Source organism: Schistocerca piceifrons, chromosome 5, assembly GCF_021461385.2.
Source record: "Schistocerca piceifrons isolate TAMUIC-IGC-003096 chromosome 5, iqSchPice1.1, whole genome shotgun sequence".
Classification (NCBI taxonomy): domain Eukaryota; kingdom Metazoa; phylum Arthropoda; class Insecta; order Orthoptera; family Acrididae; genus Schistocerca; species Schistocerca piceifrons.
Genome location: NC_060142.1, coordinates 414937975 through 414964195, shown reverse-complemented (window position 1 = coordinate 414964195; position 26221 = coordinate 414937975). Strand labels below are relative to the sequence as shown.

Here is a 26221-nt window from a genome sequence, read left to right as displayed (position 1 = left end):
AATTAGGGAAAACAACAAAGCAACCAACAGTCCCCCTGTTTAGACCCATCCGTAAAGACAGCTGTAGAGTTGTCCTCAGGTAAAATGTCATAAAATGATGTATTAAAAACATATGCAGGATTGCAACCTCTTATATACTGCACCAGATTTAAAATTACTCTGAGCCTCCCCAGTAATCATGGTGCAAGGCAGTTAAAACCCTGGATTTGGGGTTGTACATGCTCCGCACCAAGTGACTCCAACACATGCTGCACGCGGATCCCAACCAGCAGTGTTGCTCGTAGACGATTGTTGAAAGGGATTCCTGAGGTGGACAAGCTACAGAATGGTATGCCGGTGAGGTCAGAGCTGCGAGGAACTTACATGCTTGATACACCCTGAGAGGCTGCTGCCAGATGGTGAGTGGCAATTCCTCAGTATCAGCACAGAGACTGGGTATGGGACTGGTCCTGTAATCACCTGTGGTCAGATTAATCCCCTCATGATGGACAGTGTCAATAATCTTCAGGTAAGAAGGTAATGCTGACACGTACACTGTGCATTCACACACTAGCCGTGAATGCACAAGAGCTCTATAAAACTGGAGCAGAAGCACCCTATCTGCACCCCAAGACCTGTGGTTATGGCCCTTTTTGATATTCAGTACCTTCTGGGTTCTGGCTTTCAGCTCTCTCAGGTGTGGTAACCATCACAGCTTGGACTAAAAATGAGGCCAAGAAACCTCACTGAGTCTTTAAACTGTAGAATGGTGTCCCTCATCTGCAAGTCAGGTAAACTAGAAATATAATGAGAACAATTAAAATGAACAAATACACACTTACCCCCAGAAAAGTGAAAACCCATCTTTGCCCCCACTCCTCTACCCCCGGCACTGTAAGTTGCAATTGACAGGTTGCTGTTGCAACACTGGAGGAGGAACAGAAAACAGCAAAATCGCCCACAAATAAGGAGCAGTGTACAGGACTCATTGTAGAAGTAATACTATTTATGGCTATGGCAAAGAGGGTAATACTTAAAACGCTGCCCTGAGGAACACCATTCTCCAGCTCAAAACAATCAACGGCAGGTCACCAACTTGGGATCTAAAAAAGCACTTAGCAAAGGAAAGCTTTTTGAAGATCGGGAGGTGCCCACAAAATCCCGATTGATGGAGTTACATGAGAATACTTTGTCTCCAAGTAGTGTCGTATGCATTACCAATATCAAAGAATACACCCAAACATTAATGTTTACGTAGGAAACTCTACTGAACATCCACCTCAAGTCGACTCAGGTTGTCGACAGTGCACCAAAATCTCTGGAATCCACAGTGACTGCGACTAAGTAGTTGCCTAGTCGCCAACAATCAGACCAGACAATGGTTACCCATTTGCTGCAAGGTCTTTCCTACACAGTTCCGGGACATATGTGGTCCTTTCTTGGCTTGAGGAGAGGTATAAAGATTGCCTCTCTCCCCGAGTTGGGGAAATGATCTACCTGCCATATCAAATTGAAACATTCGAGGTGGATTTCCTTTGATGTTATTGGCCAATGTCAAAGCATGCAGTACTGGATTTGGTTCTGACTGGGTGCAGTCTCAGAAAGTGCTAATTCCAGCACTCACAAGGAGAAAGAGCAGTTCTAAGACTCAGAATTGTGGGATCTGCAATTGCACAGTAATGGCAAAATGACAGATCATGGTTGGCATTGTCAGTATTCGCTGCAAGGTGCTCTGCCATCATCTGAGTGATGTGTCTGTGTTTAGTTTGAAGACAGCCCTGTTTCAGCACTGCTGCTATTGGTAAACAATTGTGTTTACCAGAAATCCTTTAGATGGCTTCCTGTACTTTTGCAGAACAAGTGGAATAGTTGATCAAGTCCAGGAACACTTTCCATGACCTTTTCTTGCTCTTAATAACTTGGCATCGAGCCTTGGCTCTCCCAACTCGAAAGGCTGTAAGGTTTGTCAGCTGTTGGGCAGCATTTAAACTGTCTAAGAGCTGCATGACTGTCATAGATTGCCAAACAGCACTGATCAGTCCACCAAGGTACAGGCTGCCTCCTAAGATGACCTGAATACTTTGGGATGGATAAGTCAGCGGCATGATGGGTCACTCGTGTTATGTGGTCCACCCTTTCCTGGATGCTGTTGCAGTGTTCACACAAAGCCAGCTGGCTGAACAACATCTACTTTGTCCTGCTGACCACCCATTTTGGTGGTTTCTGTTCATCCAATCTTCCATGCAGAAAGTGGATCCCCAGTGAGAAATCGTCACTGGAATGAATGTCATCAGTTGCTTCCCACTGTGCTTAGTCGGCATGGGCTGGAGAGCAGAAAGAGATTTCAATGGTTGACTATGACCCAGTAGCAGTTGGAAATGAGTGGGACTGCCTGTGTTGAGGATGCACAACTCCTGAGACATCATGAGGTTCTCCAAGCTCAATCCTCGGGGGCAAGAATAGTTCGGGCACCATAATACATTATGGGCACTGAAATCACCCAATAAGAGAAATAGGCAGGAAAGTTGTGCAATAATGCCTGCGAGAGCCTCAGAAGGTAAGCGCAGGGAGCAGTCACGTATCTTCTGACCCACATGAACTGCAATGGCTACTGCTTGTAGGTCAGAAACCAAGGAGAGTGTACAGAACTGGTGTGTGTTACTCATAAACACAGCAACCTCTTCCTTGGCTCTTTCCGCAGTCAGGTTATCCTTTTGGCAGAGGGTATAGATCCGTAGGACAGGGGTGTCAGTGGCTTCGAAATGTGTCTCCTATTAACATGTGCACATGGGTTGTGTCCATGCCAAGAGTTCCTCCACATGAGACTTGAACTGTTCCACTGTAATATGGGAGCCATCCATCACAGGAGTTGCACTTTCATCCTGTCTTACCACCAGGAAGAAAAGCCCATAATGGTTGGAGGCTCAGTCTTGGGGCAAAAAGACTGGCCCAGTCCGACATCAAGATTCATTATTTCTACAGAAGAATCATGAGAGACAGAGAGGGTGAGATCAACACTGTTATACTGTTTACTTCTTGACTCCATCAGTGGTGAAAGCTTGACCTTTGATTTTTTGCCCTGGGTAGGCTCCAGGGCCACAACCGTGACACTAGTAGTGGCAGCAGTGCATGGTAGACCTGACAATGTTTGGAGGAACAGGGAGTCCCAAGTCGGCTTCCACGGCCTTGTCTGATGATGTGGGAGGAAGTGTAGGCTCTGAAGCAACGGCAGCAGTGCAAGTGCACTGACAAAGGTACTACAGCTGACACTAGCAACCACCTTTGGTGTAGCAGCTTCGGTTTTTGGAACAACCAAAGCAAAGGAGGTAAAATATGTGGGGGGGGGGGGGGGGGGGGAGGTGGAGGCTGCATGGCCTTATAAATCTTTTTGACCTCATCATAAGAGATCTGTTTTATAGTTTTGATCTCCTGTACCTTCCTTTCTTCAAGGAAAACACAGCAGTCCCTAATCCACACAGGGTGAGCCCCAGAGCAATTCACACACTTTGGACAAGATTAACATCCAACTCCTTTGTACACAGTCTTAACACATTTGCCACAAGTGGCTTTTTCCTTACATCTAATAGTGGTGTGCCCAGCGCTGACAATGAAAACAGTGTGTTGCATTGTGGACATAGGACCAGAGAGTTAAGCAAAGAAAACCCGCCTTAAAATGTTCTGGGAGTTTTGTGCTATTAAAGTAGAGGATAAACAGGTCTGATTTAATCAGATTGCCTTCCATCCTTTTCATTATATTCTGCACGTATTGCCTTCTTGGGCCCACTCAACTTTTAGGTCTTGTTTGGGGGATGTCCACAAAATCCTGCATGTTGTAACATCTTTACTGTAGTTTAATGTCTCAATGGGATATTCCCCAAGTTTGTAGGCTGTCTGCAAGTTTTGTCACTTGTTGGGAACTTACAGTTTCCACCACTGGTGTCCCATTTCGCAAATTCGTAACAAATTTTAAGGTACCCCCAATCTCCTCTAGACCCTTTTGAATGTAAAAAGGTGAGACTTTGTCAAACCTTTCCTCTTTCCTTTTAACCACTAAAAATAAATTGTGACTGGCAGCATGTATTCTGTTACTATACAAACTAGAATTCTGAAAAGGTTCAGAGTTGGGAGGACTGGTTACACAAACCCTAAAGTTACAGTGGATGCTGTTAACTTCCAGTCGCCCACCCTTTCTGCTGTGAGGAAGAAGGAAAAATTTTGAAGGATCCATCGCAGCAGTTCCATGAGCAGCTAGGGAACTAAAAGACCACCTAGACAGAGCCTCTAGTACCTAGGTAAGCCCTATACAACTGAGGTGTGGCAGGTTCCCTAGAGGTTGCCCACTAATGACCGCACCACCTCAAGAGCCATGCATCTCATCAGTGTGCAGCACACCTTGAGATTCAAAGTGTTTTTTTAAAGAGGTTTTTATCCTCCTCCAGTCCAGGCACTCAGCCAAGATCCCAATTCCCTCTGACACAAAGTTCCACTGCCACGTCGCATGATGGTTGCTGAAGCATGCCCAGACATTACAGTGACAGGACTGGCAGCACTTACCAGTTCCCAGTCCAGGAACCCTAGGATCACCAAGCTTGTACCCAGGAAACAAATGTTGAGCCCTTGAGAGCCATCCTAACTGATAAATTGGTGGTAGTCATGCCAATGTAAAAGTCCAAGCAGTGTTTATATAACAGTTGGTACACAGCACATTTTGAGAAATGTACAGGGACAAATACTTTAATGATGAGGGAAACATTGAAACAATCTGAGATGCACCTTCAAATTAGGCTAACAACTGTTACGGCCATAGATCCATGTAAGCTTTAGTTTCTTATTTCAACCATGGGATGACAATGAACTCCATTAATGCTGACGTGAAATGAGGCCTTATGTATACTAAATGGTATATCTTGGTAGTGCACAATCTTCTGAGAGGTTACAAATCGCTTCATAATTTAGCTGAAAAGGAACTTTTCATACTAGCAAATCTGTGGACATTGTCAAATATCTAGTATTGTGCTGAAAGGAGCTTTTCTTTCATGTTCAAATTTAGGCTCCAGTTAAGTGACTATATTTAACGGGTTTAATATAAATAATTTTTTTTGTAATGTAAATAAATTTGATCTGTGATATCAATAAATATGTTGTAATTTATGTGTCTATTTTCATTTTCAATATAACACTGAAAGACAATTAAATAAGATGAAAGTAAGGAAACATACATTACTTCAAAAATAAGCAGTGAGAAATTAATACAAAGATGAACACAGAAATAATTCTCAATGTGTATTCATGTTTTTTGTTTATAAACAAAATTTTTGTTACTTAAGTTGCTATTGACACATCAGAAAAACAATAAATCCAAAATACTTGTAACCAAGATTAAGCTAATAATTACAATGTAGTAGTTATGAGTGTGCCTGCTTGTTCCTTATATTGTTACTGGTGGTCATATATCATATCTCTGAATCTGATGTGGAAAGGCATACTCACTGTTATCTTTGTTTTCACTTCAGAGCTACCACTAACTATGAGTGCCATTCAGTAAGTCATGAAACACTTTTTTCTGAAAGCAGCTTGATTTTATTCAGTATTCCAATTCACCATGTTATTCCCCACTCCTCTGGCCACAAAACACTATTTTTCAACATAATCTCTGTTAAATGCAATGGCTTTATGCCACCTTTCTGGGAGGGCCTGTATGACCATGTTACCACTCTACTAGTCAATGTCAGAGCCAACGACTTGCTGCATCAATAATCTCCCCATCATCCACATTTTGCTTCCCATGGAGTGCATCCTTCATAGGACCAAACAGCAGGAAGCTACAAGGTTCAGTATCCAGTCTGTAAGGTGGACAAGGACGAACAGTCCAATGAAATTCTGTGAGCTCTTGGGTGGACAGACCTGTGTGAGGCTTTGCATTGTAACGGAGAAAGAGAATTTTGTTTGCATTTTTGTGGCAACAAACACACTGAAGTTGTTCTCTTGATTTCCTGAGGGTATAACTATAGACTTCCGAGCTGACTGTTGCACCATGAAGTAAGACAAAACAAAATAACCCTTTCAGAGTCCCAGAAGACCATTGCCAAGACTTTACTGGTTGAGGGTGCAGCTATTAACTTTTTCTTTGGACAAGAGGGAGTGTAGTGCCACTCCATGTATTGCATTTTTATACTCAGTTTGAAGTGAACCAATGTTTCATCGCCTGTGATGATGTTTGATGAAAAATTTTCACTATCAGCCTTGTAACGCACAACCAATTCCACACAGATGGTCCTTCATTCCTCTTTATGGTCTTTTGTTAGGCAGCAAGGAAACCAGTGGGCACACACTTTTGAGTATCTCAAATGGTGGACGAAGGTGTCAGCAACCAACAGAAACGTACAGGTGAGATGCGAGATGTTTGTGATCCATCAATCACCTCGAATGAGTATCCGTGCATTCCAACACTGCAGGAGTCACAGCTGTGTGTGACCGGCCAGCATGCAGGGGAATGGACAGGTTTTCACGATCTTGTTGCAACGATTACAGATGCCTCACCCAACGACTCACCATGCTTTTGTTCACTGCCAGGTCTCTGTATACATTTTGCAACTGCCTATGAATAACCGCAATGCTCTGGTTTTCTATCAAAAGGAACTCAATGACAGCTCCCTGCTTGGAAAGCACCTCCATTACAGACACCATTTAGAAGGCTGTGTATAGTACGAACAGCTATCTGAACTTCATGAAACTGTACGAGCTGACGCAGGAATATTCCATGATGTTCCACAACAAATTCCACAATTTTTTCAACAGAAACTGGTTGGGAAAAAAAGAGGAGTTGCATCACTTACTGAACACCCCTCGTACTTTCACTTACAAATGTAACATTACAATCCACCTTATACAGAGGTGAATCAGTGCAACAACTTTTTCTCGGAAATGTGGGAAAGTTCATGCGTCAATAATGATAATACTGTACTGTACTGAATTTCGACAAGCAACATAAAAAGCACTTGGCGACAAATAAATTTTGTGATACTCACCGCAACAAAGAATATTGGACGAATTGGGTGAAATAACACACACTGAACCAAGCCTTTCGATTTGCTGAATGGAACTTGTGATCGCCATTTTGAAAGCTGATGTATCAGTACAGACCTATTCAATCCTTCAGGCATAACTGTGGCAAAATAATCTCCCCGACCATGCCATGTAACCTGCAAAAATAAAACAAAAATTTCTACCTTCATCTTTAAATAATTTTCCACGACTCATACATTTAGAGGACCCTCCTCTGTACTCCCCTATTCTCTTCATGAAAAATACAAAATACATACAACAAAATAATTTTTTGGTTTGTGGTAAATACTGGTTCTCTGTATCTATCCAACAGCATTTTAGACATGGATTTCTACTTTTTTTCAGCAATTTCCCTTTAAGTTTGCCAAATCTCCCTGTGTGACACTCTCAGACTAAGAAAACCGATTACACTATCACCATGAGAAACACACAGTGTACCTACTATGAAAGAATTTTTTGAATAAAAACTTTTCCTGCTGAATGCAGGAGGGATGGTCAGTATTCAGAAATATGACAGTAACGATCATTTGAAGCAAAAAATTTCACATGAACATATGCTGTATTCCAAATGGTTTATAAGATGTACCACATTTAATATACAGTGTTATTTATTACTATATTATTTAATACATTTTCAGGTGTACACATGTACAACCATTGGTAAATACATAATACAATATGCATCATACAAAGATTCAATTGGAAAATAGTCCACAACAAATCTTCGAATAACCCACCATCAACTTCAATGCATTTGCGCACTCTCGTGGGAAAATGTGTTGCTTGTTTGAGTGCCTCTGCATGTTCCCTAATGAGGGCAGCAGTGTCCATGACATGACCAAGCAGTTCATCTCGCATATTCAGCTTTCATTTGTACACCTCATACCTCATTCAACCCCATAAACAAAACTCTAATGGTCAGTCTCGGTGGTCAGTTAAGTATACTACCACAAGCAGTCCAGCAATTAAGGTAAGTGCGATTGAGGTGTTCCCTCATATGTCTGGTAAAATGTATAGTTGCTCCACGATGCTGTAAGTACATTGCAGTCCACTTCGCCAAAGGAACATTCTCAATGGGTTCAACAAACAAATTTTCCAAAATATGCAGTTAATTATGTACTGCTATTAACTCTTCTAAAATGAGTGGATGTATAAACATGTTACCAACCATGCCACACCAAACACCGATCCAAAAATGAACTTGAAAGTTGGTTTTCACTGTAGCATGTGGATTTTCCTGCGACCATCAATGATGATTAAGTGTATAGTTGATTCCATTCCATGTAAACATGGTATCATCAGTGAATAGTATTAATGGAACCAAAAAGTTATGTCATTTAACCAGTAGATTAAATTAGATGTACTTTTTGTTCCAATCGATATATAGTAAGGGAAATATCTGGGATGTCGAACATGTTACAAAACAAGAATACACAATAAATAATTTCAAAATAAGAACAGATATGATGATGTATCTGCCACAGATCCCAAATGAAATCACCCTTTTGGATGTAGAATCGGTCAGAAATCTTAAGCACATTTACATTTCAAAGTATGAAAAACATGTCATCAAATATTAAATATTCGATACACTTAGCTGCAAATCAAACAATGGAAAATCCAGGATGGAATGTAACAATACGAGAGAAGGAAAGTTGCTACTTACCACATAGCGGAGATGCTGAGCCGTGATAAGCACAATAAGAAAAGATTCACACAATCATAGCATTCAGCCACTAAGGCCTTCGTCAGCAGTAGACACACACAGACACACACACACACACACACACACACACACACACACACACACACAAAAGCGCAACTTGCACACACATCTGCAGTCTCAGAGAGCTGAAACTACACTGCGAGCAGCAGCACCAGCGCATGACAGGCGTGGGGCTAAGAATGTGGCTGGGATGGGGAGGGATAGTATGGTGGGAGTGGCGGACAGTGAAGTGTTGCAGTTTAGATGGAGGGTGGGAGAGAAGGTGTGGAGGGGAGAGGGGGTAAGTAGCAGAAAGGAGAGAAATAAAAATAAAAATAGAAGAAATTAAAAGACTGGGTGTGGCGGTGAAATGACGACTGTGTAGTGCTGGAATGGGAGCAGGGAGGGGGTTGGATGGGTGAGGAGAGTGACTAGGGAAGGTTGAGGCCAGGAGGGTTACGGGAACATAGGATGTATTGCAGGGAAAGTTCCCACCTGCACCATTCAGAAAATCTGGTGTTGGCGGGCAGGACCCATATGGTACAGGCTGTGAAGCATGGCAGCATGCTCAGCAACAGGGTGGTCCACTTGTTTCTTGGCCACAGTTTGTCGGTGGCCATTCATGCAGACAGACAGCTTGTTGGTTGCATGCCTACATAGAATGCAGCACAGCGGTTGCAGCTTGGTTTGTAGATCACATGACTGGTTGCACAGGTAGCCCTGCCTTTGATGTGATAGGTAATGTTAGTGACCGGACTGGAGTAGATGGTGGTAAGAGGAAGTATGGGACAGGTCTTGCATCTAGGTCTATTACAGGGGTATGAGGCATGAGGTGAGGGATTGGTAGCAGGTGTTGTGTAAGGATGGGCGAGTATATTGTGTAGGTTCGGTGGGTGGAAAAATACCACGATAGGAAGGGTGGGAAGGATAGTGGGGAGGACATTTCTCATTTCAGGGCATGACGAGTCGTAATAGGAACCCTGGCAGAGAATGTAATTCAGTTGCTCCAGTCCCGGATGGTACTGAGTTACGAGGGGAATGCTCCTCTGTGGTCGGACTGTGGGACTTTGGGAGGTGGTGGGATACTGGAAAGATACGGCACGGGAGATTTGTTTTTGTACAAAGATGGGAGGATAATTACGGTCAGTGAAGGCTTCAGTGAGACCCTCGGTATATTTAGAGAGGGACTGCTCTTCACTGCAGATGCGACGACCACGGGTGGCTAGGCTGTACGGAAGGGACTTCTTAGTATGAAACGGGTGGCAGCTGTCGAAGTGGAGGTATTGTTGGTGGTTAGTAGGTTTGATGTGGAGGGAGGTACAGATGCAGCCACCTCTGAGGCAGAGGTCAACATCTAGGAAGGTGGCTTGTTGGGTTGAGTAGGACCAGGTGAATCAAATGGGGGAGAAGTTGTTGAGGTTCTGGAGGAATGTGAATAAGGTGTCCTCACCTTCAATCCAGATAGAAAAGTTGTCATCAATGAATCTGAACCAGGTGAGGGGTTTAGGATTCTGGGTTTTTAGGAAGGATTCCTCTAGATGGCCCATGAATAAGTTAGCATAGGATGGTGCCCATAGCTGTACTGCGGATTTGTTTGTAGGTAATGCCTTCAAAGGAGAAGTAATTGTGGGTCAGGATATAGTTGGTCATAGAGACTAGGAAGGAAGTTGCTGGTTTTGAATCCATAGGGTGTCTGTAAAGGTAGTGTTCAATAGCTGTATGGCCATGGGCATTAGGAATGTTAGTGTACAGGGAGGTGGCATCAATAGTGACAAGCAGGGCACTGTGTGGTAAAGGGGAAGGAACTGTGGAGAGTTGGTCAAGGAAATGGTTGGTATGTTTTATATAAGGGGATAGGTTCCGGGTAACAGGTTGAAGGTGTTGGTCTACGAGAGCAGAGATTCTCTCAGTGGGGGCACAGTAACCAGCCACAATGGGGCATCCTGGGAGGTTGGGTTTATGGACTTTAGGAAGCATGTAGAAGGTGGGAGTGCGGGGAGTGGTAGGGGTAAGTAGAGAGATGGACTCTGGGGAGAGGTTCTGGGATGGGCCTAAGGATTTGAGTAGTGACTGGAGATCCTGCTGGATTGCTGGAATGGGATCACTGTGGCATGGTTTGTAGGTAGAAGTATCTGACAGCGATGGAGTCCTTCTGCCACATAATCCTTGCTGTTCAAAACTACGGTGGTGGAGCCTTTGTCTGCAGGTAGGATTATAAGATCGGATCAGCTTTTAGATGGTGGATGCGGTTCTTTCTGCGGATGTAAGGTTAGTATGCATGTTGAGTGATTTGGGGAATGATGGTGAGGCAAGGTTCAAGCATAAGGAATTCTAGAAAGTTAACAGGGGGTGGTTTGGAGGCAGTGGGGATGGATCACGGTTGGATGGAGGAGTGAACTGAGTTAGGCAAGGTTCAATGTTGGTCTTTGGTTGAGTACGATTGGTCGAGTTGGTGGCGAAAAAGTGTTTCCACTGTAGGGACCAGGAGAAGGAGAGAAGGTCTTTAACTAGTCCTGCATAGTTGAATTTGGGAGTGGGGCAAAAGGTTAGGCCTTTGGAAAGGATTGATATTTCAGTGGGACTAAGGCATCTGAAGGAAAGGTTCATGACTGTGTTGTGGGTCTGTTTAGGATTTGAGTTCTGTGTGGTGGTGGGAGTGAGTTTCGGAGGGTAGGGTAAGAGTAGTAGGTCTGCGAGACAAGGTTTGTCAGCTATGAGGGGGCGTGGGGGAGGTTTGGAGGTGGTTGTAGAAGTAGTGGACAGTGGTACTCCGAGGTGGGAGTAGAAAGTGAGCAGGATGGAGAGCTTTTCGAGGTGGCGTTGTGCATGTTGATCAAGTTCCTGTAGGGCAACAGTTTCAATGTGTGTTATGGGTTCCAGGAACATGGGATTAAATAGCAGCGGAATTTTGCAGATGGAGAAAAGGTACTGTGAGGAGGATTGGGCTTGGTTGATATGGTTTTGCAGGACTATGTTGGTGAGGAGTAAGGATTGGTGGAATCTGAACAGGTGGAGGTCATTGCGGAAGGAGGGGTGGCAACCAGAGATGGGTAATTTGATGGTAAGGCCATTAGGGGGGAATTCATGAGCCAAGCAACAATGCAGGAACAGTATGTGGGACTGGGATCTGGGTAGGGATAAGGAAACTTTTCTGTATTGATGCAGATGGAAGGAGCAAGGATCCATGGTGGAGCAAAAATGCAAAAAAATTCGTAAGAAAGTAGAATTGCGCCAGAAAATTACGCAAAAAACACCCAAATAAGTGTGAAAAGTAGGAAATGGATGCACATGGGGGAAAAAAAGAAATGAAATCTGAGGAAGACGACAATAGTGGAAGGCGTAAACACACTAAAATTGGCTGGAAGTCACAAAGGTCAAAGTAGAGAATAACTAATCATTAATAAATATAAGTATATTACTGTGGGTAGCACGTTTGAGGGCAGATAAGCATAGGGAAGAGGGATGGCAGTGTGACTGGATGAGGTGGATTTAGTGGGTGTAAACAGGGATAGAACAGAGAAAGTGTGGGGGGTGGGGAGGGGTTCGTAGTTAGAGATGTAAGATCGTCTAGCACCGGAAAAGTGCGGGAGATAACACGCAAAAATATGGGAACTGACACTGGGAGCATGATCAGTTTGAAGGTATAGGCTTAATTATATTGGTGGGAGTAATGTGGGACATAAGATGCTGCACCAACAATCAGCGTGTTCTTGACACCATCTGTTGAGTGCGGCCGAGTCTGTTGATACAGTGTGACTCATAAGAAGTGCGTGTATTGCAGGCCATAATGCAACAAGAGAAACACAGGAAAGAAAAGAAAGAACAATGGACATTGAGTATAGAGACGCAAAAAAATGTAGTTACAAAGGAAAACAGCTCAGGGTTAGGAGCGAGGAAAAGCCGTCAGGCAAAAATCAAACAATGGAAAATCCAGGATGGAATGTAACAATACAAGAGAAGGAAAGTTGCTACTCGCCATATAGCGGAGATGCTGAGCCGCGACACGCACAATAAAAAGATTCAAACAATCATAGCTTTCGACCATTAAGGCCTTTGTCAGCAGTAGACACACTACACACACGCACACACACACTCACACAAGCACAACTTGCACACACATCTGCAGTCTCAGAGAGCTGAAACTACACTACGAGGAGCAGCACCAGTGCATGATGGGAGTGGCGACTGGGTGAGGGTAAGGAGGAGGCTGGGGCGGTGAGGGATAGTATGGTGGGAGTGGTGGACAGTGAAGTGCTGCAGTTTAGATGGAGGGTGAGAGAGAAGGTGTGGAGGGGAGGGGGTAAGTAGCGGAAAGGAGAGAAATAATAATAAAAATAGAGGAAATTAAAAGACTGGATGTGGCGGTGAAATGACGGCTGTGTAGTGCTGGAATGGGAACAGAGAGGGGGCTGGATGGGTGAGAACAGTGACTAGCGAAGGTTGAGGCCAGGAGGGTTACGGGAACGTAGGATGTATTGCAGGGAAGTTCCCACCTGCACAATTCAGAAAAGCTAGAGTTGGTGGGAAGAATCCATATGGCACAGGCCGTGAAGCAGTCATTGAGGTGAGGGGTATCACGTTTGGCAGCATGTTCAGTTACAGGGTGGTCCACTTGTTTTTTGGCCCCAGTTTGTCGGTGGCCACTCATGCGGACACACAGCTTGTTGGTTGCATGCCTACAAAGAATGCAGTACAGTGGTTCCAGCTTGGCTTCTAGATCACATGACTGGTTTCACAGGTAGCCCTGCCTTTGATGTGATAGGTAATGTTTGTGACCGAACTGGAGTAGGTGGTGGTAGGAGGATGTATGGGACAGGTCTTGCATCTAGACCTCTGCTCTGTCAGCTGTCAGATACTTCCACCAACAAACCATGCCACAGCCATCCCTTTCCAGTAACCCAGCAGGATCTCCAGTCACTACTCAAATCCTTAGGCCCATCCCAGAACCTCTCCCCAGAGTCCATCTCTCTACTTACCCCTACCACTCCCCACACTCCCACCTTCTACATGCTTCCTAAAGTCCATAAACCCAACCACGCAGGACGCCCCATTGTGGCCGGTTACTGTGAGCCCACTGAGAGAATCTCTGTACTTGTAGATCAACACCTTCAACCTATTACCCGGGACCTATCCTCCTACATAAAAAATACCAACCATTTCCTTGACCAACTCTCTGAAGTTCCTCTCCCTTTACTACACAGTGCCCTGCACGTCACTATTGATGCCACATCCCTGAACACTAACATTCCTAATGCCCAGGGCCTTACAGCTATCGAACACTACCTTTCCAGACGCCCTATGGATTCCAAACCAACAACCTCCTTTCTAGTCTCCATGACCAACTATATCCTGACCCACAATTACTTCTCCTTTGAAGGCATTACCTACAAACAAATCCGCAGTACAGCTATGGGCACCATCCTATGCTAACTTATTCATGGGCCATCTAGAGGAATCCTTCCTAAAAACCCAGAATCCTAAACCCCTCACGTGGTTCAGATTCATTGATGACAACTTTTCTATCTGGATGGAAGGTGAGGACACCTTATTCACATTCCTCCAGAACCTCAACAACTTCTCCCCCGTTTGATTCACCTGGTCCTACTCAACCCAACAAGCCACCTTCCTAGATGTTGACCTCTGCCTCAGAGGTGGCTGCATCTGTACCTCCCTCCACATCAAACCAACTAACCACCAACAATACCTCCACTTCGACAGCTACCACCCGTTTCATACTAAGAAGTCCCTTCCGTACAGCCTAGCCACCCGTGGTCGTCGCATCTGCAGAGAAGAGCAGTCCCTCTCTAAATATACCGAGGGTCTCACTGAAGCCTTCACTGACCGTAATTATCCTCCCATCTTTGTACAAAAACAAATCTCCCGTGCCGTATCTTTCCAGTATCCCACCACCTCCCAAAGTCCCACAGTCCGACCACAGAGGAGCATTCCCCTCATAACTCAGTACCATCCGGGACTGGAGCAACTGAATTACATTCTCTGCCAGGGTTCCTATTACGACTCGTCATGCCCTGAAATGAGAAATGTCCTCCCCACTATCCTTCCCACCCTTCCTATCGTGGTATTTTTCCACCCACCGAACCTACACAATATACTCGCCCATCCTTACACAACACCTGCTACCAATCCCTCACCTCATGCCTCATACCCCTGTAATAGACCTAGATGCAAGACCTGTCCCATACTTCCTCTTACCACCATCTACTCCAGTCCGGTCACTAACATTACCTATCACATTAAAGGCAGGGCTACCTGTGCAACCAGTCATGTGATCTACAAGCCAAGCTGCAACCACTGTGCTGCATTCTATGTAGGCATGCAACCAACAAGCTGTCTGTCTGCATGAATGGCCACCGACAAACTGTGGCCAAGAAACAAGTGGACCACCCTGTTGCTGAGCATGCTGCCATGCTTCACAGCCTGTACCATATGGGTCCTGCCCGCCAACACCAGATTTTCTGAATGGTGCAGGTGGGAACTTTCCCTGCAATACATCCTATGTTCCCGTAACCCTCCTGGCCTCAACCTTCCCTAGTCACTCTCCTCACCCATCCAACCCCCTCCCTGCTCCCATTCCAGCACTACACAGTCGTCATTTCACCGCCACACCCAGTCTTTTAATTTCTTCTATTTTTATTTTTATTTCTCTCCTTTCTGCTACTTACCCCCTCTCCCCTCCACACCTTCTCTCCCACCCTCCATCTAAACTGCAACACTTCACTGTCCGCCACTCCCACCATACTATCCCTCCCTGCCCCAGCCTCCTCCTTACTCTCACCCAGTCGCCACTCCCATCATGCACTGGAGCTGCTGCTCGTAGTGTAGTTTCAGCTCTCTGAGACCTTCTCTCGTATTGATACATTTAGGTGCAAACGATAATTCATAGGCTATTGTAGCTACTCACCATCAAATAAAAAAAATTACAATAAAGAACATTTTACAGCACTTATTTACAATGGTTGCATTGCTGCACAAAATTTGTACAAAATATTCCAATTATGTGATATTTCTAATAACACACACACACACACACACACACACACACACACACACACACACACACACACACATCAATCGGTTCTGTTAAGAAATTCATCAATGAAGTAGAAGCAGCTGGGCATCAATAAATCCTTTAGACTCTTCTCAAACTGACTTTTGTTATTAGTTAAGCTTTAAATGGTTGCTGGGATGTTACTGAAAATGTGTGTTGCTGAATAGTGGACACCCTTCTGAACCAAAGTAAGTGACTTCAAATCTTTGTGAAAGTTACTCTTGTTTCTAGTAGTGACTCCATGAACTGAGATGTTGGTTTGAAAGAAAGATATATATTTTAGTGAGAAATTTCATTAAGGAATAAATGCATTGGGAAGCAATGACCCTCTACAGGATGTTCTTGAGTTCACACCAAAAATAATTTGTACTGCACAGTTCTGGTCTCGAAAAACTTTTGCTTGGTTTGATGAGTTATCCCAGAAAATAATCCCATATGACATTGTGGAATGAAAGGAAGCATAGTAAACTAGCTTTTTTTATTTTTATATCACCTAATTATGACAACATTTGCATAGCAAATAGAGATTTGTTTGGGCACTTTAACAGTTCTGCAGTATGCTCCTCCCAGTGAAATTTATTATCAAGCTGTAATCAAATAAAATACAAGATGTGTGGCATTGTCACCAATGTGAACACTGTGGATGTGCTGCATGTGAAATAGGTACAAGTTTTCCAAATGTGGTATTCACCATACATGTGTTTGTGAGACACTGATCTGTGCAGAAAGTAGAACTATACTGCACTATTTCAAAAATGTGGTGTTCCTCCTGCACAGGTTGTTAAATTAAATGTTCAGAAGAATAATGACAACTTGAAAGAATGCCTGTTTCACACGATGTGCTCAAAACTCTGGTAAGCACTCTACAATTACGAACCTGATGTGTTAGAAAGCACTGCCAGCATAGTTCGGCAGCAGAGAGAGTCACAGAAGCCATACATATACCCCACATCTGCATACTCTTCATTAGAATAGGTGTGTGGCATTTCAGGCAGCACATGTATTAACACAGTTAACCAATTCTCTCTGATATACTCTCAATTCCTTGCATTACTTCACTTGGTAACAGTGCCTTTAATGGGTTAGTAAAATGGCAGAAAGACATCCTTGGCAAAGACGTTGAAAGCAACAAGGTAGGGTGCGCTAGAATAAAATATCAAAGAGGTTGGGTGGGACAGACAAACAGGTGAGCACCACTAGCCCAAAAACAGATGTACATTAAAGGTGTTCTTTATTGGAAACCATTCAGAACAGTGCATATGTCCGTGTAAAGCTTTTTTTCCCCCTTCAAATGAGCATTCCTGTCATATCCCTAAATAATTACCATTCCCCTGGAACACATTGTATTGTATTTTTCCACCATGTAAATGAAATTTGATCACATTAGAAACTGGCTTAATTCAAAGCAAGTATCTACCCACCATGCACTCCTGCATGCCTAAAAAAAACTGAAGACACTGCATGATATGCAGTCAGTGCATTCAATCTTTATCCACATCAAGCAGTCAGTACAGTCAGTCTTTATTCACATTCATTATCCCTATGCAGTACATCATGAATGCACAGCTAATTGCATCAGACACTATTCTTGGTATGACATTTGTGCAAACAGCTAGAAGGGAGACATGTATCAAGGTAATATTAGGTATAAGGAGCCACACATATCGCATCATTATTTACACACATTCTTGCCTCCATTAAAATTATAACTTCTGTGCATCCTCGGTTATCTAATTTTCATCTGTCATGCAAGTAAGAGCCTTCTTTATCTTCACTCGTACTTACACAAAGTGAAAGTTAAACTTCTTTTAGAAGTCTGTGAACTAAATCTCTATTGCTCAAATTACCTGTCTCACTTCTTTGAAGTGATTCAGTATTATACGGATCCCATTTTTCCAGTCACTCTCAGATGGCTTTTCCCACTGGACTGCACTCTTTATTCTCTCTGGAACTGGAAACAAAAACTGTCAAGAAGAAAATTCAATTACCTGTTGTTTTCTCACTGTTTTAATAATATAAGTACATACTCAGTATATCCTGCTCTGGTGGATCTTGCAGTAAATTATCAGTTTTATTGACAATCATGTGGTCCCCAACACCTGGATTAACCAGTAATACCTTCTTGTCAGCAGCTATTGCAATTAGAGAGAGAGACTGATTTGGACACCAGCTGACACTTCGCACAATTCCACCTGCTGGAATTGTGCGCACACAGCGACCTGTAGATACTTCCCAAACTGAAAAGAAAAAACAGAACCAGAAAACTGTATCCCTCCTGTAACACTTCAGTAATAAAATAAATACATGCTACAGTCACTTTCTTATCCTTACTTTTCACAGTAAGATCGTCTGAGCCAGAGGCAAGGAACTGCCCTTTGGGTTCCACAGCAATAGTTCGAACCATGTCAGTATGTCCTTTATAAACAAGTGACATAACAGTTGGAAATGGCTGCAAATCTTTTGGACTTGGAAGCTGTGGAACTAATTCTTCAGGTTGAATTGTCAACTGGAGGGAAATAAAAACATATATCTATATTAATTTCACTCAACTTCTATATACGCTGCCTAACTAAAAAGTGAAGCATCCATAAGGCATGGTCAGATGAAAATATAACTTTGTGCACCTCCATACCTTTGGCAGCTATATAAATGATCAAGAGCTGCAATTCTCTGTAAGAGATGAAATGGTTAACAGAGTGTATTAGTGTCATACATGTTTAGTGTTGTTAGCAAGCCTGGCTGAGTATATAAGGGGTGTAAACAGTGTCAGATGTGGAATGCTCAGTGTGAAGGCTTTACAGTGCAGAGTACTTGTGTGAAACATCATTGTCAGCAACTAACAGAGTTTGAAAGGGGCCTCATTACATGTCTCCATTTGGCCTGCTGGTCAAATCGTGCAATGTCCAGGTTGATGGAGCATTGGGAAGATACAGTGACCCAATGTTTCACTGAATGTAAATGTGAGGGCAGGTTTACTACTCATCAAGATTTCAGGCAACCAAGTTTAATCACTACAGGCAAGGATCTCCATACTGTGCACCAAGCACATCATAACCCCTTCAAATCTTCACCTGCCACATGAGTGCAAGTAATATGATCCTACAATATCATGTGTCATTCTGCACCTTGATTGGATACGAGCAGCAGCTGTTCTACAGAATTACCCTCCCAAGTGTAGGCTGCCATTAACAGCACAACATGAATAGCTGCATCTGGAGTGGTGTCATGACTGGGAAGCAAGTCGTGTTCCGTTCAGTGATGAATCAGTTCTGCTCTATCCCAGATGACAATTTTTGGCAAGTATGGAGGTTACATGGGACAAGATCCCATTTTTACAGGGTTTTTGAGAGAAACAGCAGAGTTTCTCTGAGTGTCATGGTGTGAGAAGCCACTGGGTACGACTTCAGGTCACAGGTTGTAGGCACAATTTTACACCTAGGACATTCAGTCTCCTCATGTGTTACCTTTTATGTGACAATATCACTGATCAAGTTTTCAACAGGACACTGCTCACCCACACACGGGATGGGTGTCTATGAACTGTGAACATGACAATGAGACTCTCCCAAGCTGGAAAGATAACCAGATCTGTCATTGGCAGAACTTATGGAGACCAGCTTGGACATCAGCTCCGTCCCAGTGCCAGTATCTATGATATCAACTATCAGTGGCAACAGTTGTGAAGCAGCTTGCCTCAGGAGAAGAAATAATGGCTTTATGTCACTCTTCCCAGTTGAATCAGCACAAACAAGTTTCTTCCACCCCTTCTCAGAGCTTCACTTTTTTTTGCAGGCAAGATGGTTGTTGCACCATTATTTTACACTCAATATTTCTATTAATTCCAATTTTCTTCTTATTCAATCACAATCTATACTACACACTAAAAACAACCAATGAACAACAAATGTGAATGATTCTTTCTGAAATACGGTGCAACTGCTGCAGCCTATCTCCCAAATCAACGTATACAGCCCATACAAAAAATTAATAAAGTAGGAAAGTTCTCGCAGATTGTAAATACCTATAACAGACAGTTAAAATAACTGTCGACAACACAGGTGCTACATAATTATTTTATTATTAAAAGTATGCAGTAAAGTAACTCAGGCCTGAATGTTAGTTAAAAAATAAAGGAACTATTGAGCATGATCAGGGCTGCCACCAGTTTACCCAAGTGAAATTCCCTGATTTTCAGATAAGTTTTAGCATCTTCCCTTGACAAATTTTGAGATCTGAAAAATACGTAAGGATATCTGAATTTCTCTCTCATGTGAGGAAAAATCTTAAGTACTAACATCAACATATTTTGTAATGAACTGAGTTTAGATGGAGAAAGCAAGTTAAACGGTTGTGTGTTTCATTGAGACCACTATCGTTATTTTATTGCAATAAAATGAAACACACATGGTGACAAAAATAAACTTTTCCTTTGAGTTGCAAGACAGATTTAAAATACCTTCACTATTCTCAGAAACAACCTCAGAAAAAATTAGGCCTCTTGAAAGAAGTGTATAAGACAGGGAAGAGTTGTGTAAACCAACACTATAGGTGACCAGCAACAAACTGTTGGTTCTACTATGTTCTTTATTGTTGATTATTACTCACCGTGTTATGTCTATTATTTTACTGATATTGAATGATTTTTCTTTCGAGAAATATATGAGTACATAGTGTCCAAACTGCCAGCAACTGCTACAATTTTCTTCTTATCGTCCATCTTTTTAATAAATAAACTACTTTCAAAGTGTCAAAATGTACTACAATAAATAAAATTTCTATAAAACACTGCACTGTTCAATATACTTGTGGTTAGACAGTCACAATGGCTGAAATTCATCCCCCATGGCCTCTGGCCTGCTGAGGAGCAACGCAGTCCTGGGCCCACGGATAAACCACGAAAATTCGCTGCATTATGCCACACACAGACAGACCTGGCCTGCGAACAGATTGGTGAGACAAGATTCGATTGGCAGGGCCTGCACATTAGTGGGAAATTACAGGTTTCAGATTTGCAGGCCCAATCCATTAGAGATACCCGCAGAAATGGCCAGCGGTTTTGGCCTGTCACAGAAATCCACTCGTGTGGCCAGCTATTCATGCATCACAGACGCCATGTTGATGAAATAAGACCACAGTGATCAATCCATGCAACAGATAAATTGAACAAATACTCTGGGAATCAATACTAATGAGGATAGGTAGCAACTCACTGTAAAGATGATCGATGAGCCGAAGGCAGGCATGTAGAAAAGACAATCATACTCTCAGAATTAAATTGTCGGCCATAGCCTTTGTCAGAAAACAATAGTGTGCAAACACGCAGCCACAAAATCACTCAGACAACTCATGGACACACAACCGCCATCTCCAGCTGCTGTGTCAACAGTCTCTGAGAATCAGATCCAAACAAACCACACCTCACACCTCCCTGCCTCTCGTCGGCAGTTGCTAGGCTAGCGACAAATAGTGGTGGCAGCACTGACTGCAAGCTGAGGGGAGCGGTAAGAAGGGCAAAGTATTAGGGATGAGTAGGGAAGCTGCGTACGTACTCAGCTGTGTCCAGACAGTGACGGTGCACAACATCGCAGTAAATGGCTCTGAGCACTATGGGACTTAACATCTGTGGTCATCAGTCCCCTAGAACTTAGAACTACTTAAACCTAACTAACCTAAGGACATCACACACATCCATGCCCGAGGCAGGATTCGAACCTGCGACCGTAGCAGTCGCGCGGTTCCGGACTGAGCGCCTAGAACCCATCGCAGTAAACAAACCATTTCATCTACTGAGACAAAAACAAGATTTTTCCAGTTTTTTTTTCCAAATTTCCCTGATACATCTGAAATTCCCTGATTTCTAGAGCTTGTGGCAACCTTGATGATACTCATTCTTATTGAGTTACAGAGGAACATTACTGCTTAATGTAGATTCCTTCAGTTGGTGCAACTTGCTGCTTTTCATTCTCACAAATCTTTGGAAAAGGTGAAAATCGTGTTGGGTGCCAGGAATGCAGCAAATGATGTACTGACTTAAGACCTTTAGATTCATAGAACCATATTCACCACACCAACTGCCTCAGGTTTTGAACACGGCACATAATTTTAAAGCGTTTCCTGTAAGTAATAACTTACCCTCATCTTCCTTGCCCGTGGGCACATGTATAAATCCAGACAACGTAAGAACCTCTCTCTAATATATCTACTGTAAGCTGGAACTTCCCTCAATGACCTGTATTTCTGAGGTATGAAGTGAAGTTTGCTCTTCCATGGTGTGGCTTGCAACTTATTCCACTGTTTTACCTGCCAATAAAGAAAATATCTGTTAAGCAATGTCACCATAAATAATTAAATTTATGTCTGTTGTTGCAAGTTACTTACTAGAACAAGTACTATTCAGTTACTTACTTCTCTTTCATCAAAGAGATATTCTGGTGGAGGATTGTAGGATTCAGCATGCCCAGGTAAATGACGTTTTGGAGCTGGTATATGATCATGAATACGTCTCATGTGTTCAGCTGTATCGTCTGTCTGCCACAACATATAAAATTTTGGATCTTTATCTTTTTCTTTCCTTGGTTTTATCCATCCCATTTTTATTGCATGAACCAATTTAGATACTTTTTCTTTCTCTGATTTACTTGGCAAGAACGATCGTTTGTGTTCTGGAAACTTTCGTAGTGGTGTCTTCATGACTTCTGAGGTAAACCATTCTATCCAAGGCTATTAATAAAATAAATAAACAGTTAAAACATACAACTGTAGCAAGTAAAGTATACTGGGGATGAAAGAGTTCCATTATGAAACCAACACAAAACAAATTTCAGCATTACTACAGTTTATTGCAAGGTGAAGCATTACTACAGAAGCATACTCTAAGGCAAAAAGGACAAAAATCAGTGGGTGGTCATATGTGCCTCTGTGCTTGCTCATCAGCAACTGGCTTGTTAACAACACTGACCATACCTATCCTGTATCATTACTGGTGACAAGAAATGGTGTCTTTATGCTAAATAAGGAAAAAGAGGAATGGTTGATCCCAAACAAAGCAGTAACTCCCTGAACAACAACCTGTATGTTATGCATCTGGTAGAACAGTGACAGTGTAGTTATTGCAAATTGCTGCCCCAAGGTGTAACCATCACTGCTGACATTTATTGTAAATAAATGTTTTGCAAATGTAATCCATGAACAACTACCATGAAGACTGCATGAAGGATGCTAATCCATGACAATGCCCCTCTGTATTCTGGTAGACTGGCAAAAAACACTATACAGGTGTTCTGCTCGGAAGTCATTCCACACCCAACTTATTCACATGAACTTGGGCCCCCAGATTTTCACCTTTTCTGCTCTCTGTCGAACAACCTTCAAGGAACTTCCTCTCCAGATGAAAATGTGCTCCAAATGTGGCTCCATGAGTTCTTCACCTCAAAATCATGTGGTTGCTACACCCGTGGAATCTAAAAGTTACCGCACCATCAGCAGCAGGCTGTTGTAATTAGTGAAGGAGAATATATTATTAATGGCTAAAGTCTCTACCATGTGTATCTGTTGTGTTTATTAAACTTACGGAAAAATGCTATGAACTTCCGCTCCAACATAATAACATGCTGTTGTGCTATTGGCATGCTGTGATGCTGATGGGTTATTTACTTTAATCAGGGTAGTCTATGCTGATCAAGGAATTTTCATGCTTCAGCAGTATAAGCACTAGATAACACATTGGCAGGCATTGATATTCCATTCCCATCGGGTTTAACGTATGATGGTAGTTATAGCCTGTTTTCTTACTATTTTTCATCAGATGAAGCATCCCCCTCACCAAACTATTTCATAAGAACATCCCCCAAGAAAGGTTTACATATGTGAAAAGAATTTTTAGCTACTACTTAGGCAGAGGAAGAAAAACCATGAATGTGCATTTGGAATGGTTTCAGGAAAGGTTCAAGTTTTAAAAGGTCCAGTATGTAGAAGGAATCCCGCAAGAGTGAATGATGATATCAAAGCCATAGTTCAGTTCTCCACAATTATATACACAATTAAGAAGATTATAATACACACGGACAAGCTTTTCAGAAAATCATGAAACCATTAATGATAGTGCAATATTATAACACCTACAGGTTACAATTTGTACTTATTCACTGGCAGATTTATTAAGAAAATGTGCAGTGAAATTATTTTATAATCCAACATGCATCTCTTCCTTGGGAGTGGAACCACTACGCTTCTATGTTCATTTCATGTTGGCTGTAATTAAATTACGTAAATGAAAACAAAATAAATTCTTTACTTTAACGTGTTTACAATTACTTCTAATTTGAAAATCCTGGTATCATTAGATTTATACATACAGAAATGTGGTGATGGTGATTTGTGCTCTACAAATCATTTGTACGTGAACACTACTGTGTTCACACATATCGTAGATTTGTGGATTTTGTCATTTTATCATTATTTTCATTGTTTGTGTGTACATGACAGTATAATTTTACATGGGTTCCCAGGTAGATGCCGTGTTTCTTGACTTCCGCAAGGCATTCGATACAGTTCCCCACACTTGTTTAATGAACAAAGTAAGAGCACATGGACTGTCAGACCAATTGTGTGATTGGATTCAAGAGTTCCTAGATAACAGAATGCAGCATGTCATTCTCAATGGAGAGAAGTCTTCAGAAGTAAGAGTGATTTCAGGTGTGCTGCAGGGGAGTGTCGTAGGACCATTGCTATTCACAATATACATAAATGACCTTGTGGATGACATCGGAAGTTCACTGAGGCTTTTTGTGGATGATGCTGTGGTGTATTGAGAGGTTGTAACATCTACATACTGGGAAATTACATGAATTTCAGTATAAATTGTGGAAAAAGTCAAACCTCAAAGAATATAAATTTCCTCATCTGTTCAACGGATGGAACAACTAATCAATGGGCCAGATGGTAAGAGTCAATTGAAATATGAACAGAAATGATTTTGAAGAGCTGGAAAGTTAGAGGGCAGTCACAAGTCAAAGGAAATGAGATGAAACACTGAGAAAAGAGGTAACGTAAAGACATGTACCAACAGAAAAATATGAAATGAACACGTAGGGTGAGAGAAGATTAAAAACCAAGAGAGACAAGATCCCTGATGACTGAGATTTGTGAAGATTGCACATGTAGTATTTTGAGGTGTGGACACAGGGTGGAGGGATAAACAAGATGAAGATGGCACAGAGGTTGCCACTATAGTGTTGCAGAACTGATACAGAGCACGGGTGTACATACTTGCTAGTTCTGCAGACTCCAAACCACTCACTGCAGCTGACCCTTGGGACATTTATAACAGTTTTGCAAATATGGCAAGTGAAATTATTCAACAATTACACAAAAAATATTTTTGTCAGGTCCAGCAATTCTGCAACTGCTGCTTCTTGCCTCGTAATTTTAGCTTTCTGCTCCATCCTGTTTTATCCATTATAGTTTTAATTTTAGAGTTTCTCCAAGTGAGAATAGTGATTCTTTGCAAAAATGCTCAGTGAAGAGAAAAATAAAAATCTTCATAGATTAAAAAAGGTTACTCTATAAAATTATTTTGTATTATTGTTGATGAGTGATCGTGAAGAAACTGCTAACGAGTAGGCTGATGAAGCTCACTAATGCAAGGTATGTAGTGTAGAAAACAGAACCCACTTATGGCTGAACAATGTTTTTCTCACTTTTCGAAGTAGCTGCAAAGCAGTGAGGCAAAAAATATGAACAAAGAAGGAACAATTTTTATTTAATATAAATCACCAATTACACTACCATCCTTTATAACAGGTTAAAGAGAGAGAGAGAGAGAGAGAGAGAGAGAGAGAGAGAGAGAGAGAGAGAGAGAGAGAGAGAGAGAGAGAGAGAGAGAGAGTGTGTGTGTGTGTGTTTTTGCACTGTTACGCTATGCATAATAATTAGGAACACAGTGTACATGCAGTGTATAAATAGGCAAGTACTAAGATGGACCTTTACTGACCAGAAGGGAGACCACTGTATTTCGATAAGGTGTTGATTGTGCAGTCATTATAATACGAGGGATGTTTGAAAAGTCCATGCAAAGTCCGAGAGCTGGCACCAGCGGCACCTATCGAGGTCATGTTTAGTTAGTAGCATCTTTGGAAAGAGCGCACACCGAGTTTCAGTCATAATGGTCTATTTCTTTGTGTTTGGCATTCATGTGAATCAAGGAAATCAAATGATTGTCAAAAGATGGACGAAGAAGAATTTCGTGTGGTGATTAAACATTACTTTATGAAAGGCAAAACGCCTCAGGAGAATAAATAGAAGCTTGATAAACATTAAGGTGATTCTGCATCTTTAATTAGAACAGTTTATAAATGGTTTCAAAATTTTCAGAGTGGCCATATGGGCAAAAGTCATGCTGAATG

The 26221-nt window shown here is 42.3% G+C and overlaps 1 protein-coding gene across 1 annotated transcript in view; it reads right to left on the bottom strand.

Annotated features, from left to right (window-relative positions):
• Nucleotides 1–26221, bottom strand: part of LOC124797857 (ribosome biogenesis protein BOP1 homolog) — a 77350-nt gene that overhangs the window by 27771 nt on the left and 23358 nt on the right. The window contains exons 5-10 of the mRNA XM_047260927.1: nt 22224–22538; nt 21951–22118; nt 18150–18324; nt 17846–18055; nt 17666–17769; nt 7008–7181 (exon numbers count right to left, since the gene is read on the bottom strand). Of these exons, the coding sequence (XP_047116883.1) occupies nt 7008–7181; nt 17666–17769; nt 17846–18055; nt 18150–18324; nt 21951–22118; nt 22224–22538 (1146 nt within the window). The remainder of the gene's footprint in view (nt 1–7007; nt 7182–17665; nt 17770–17845; nt 18056–18149; nt 18325–21950; nt 22119–22223; nt 22539–26221) is intronic.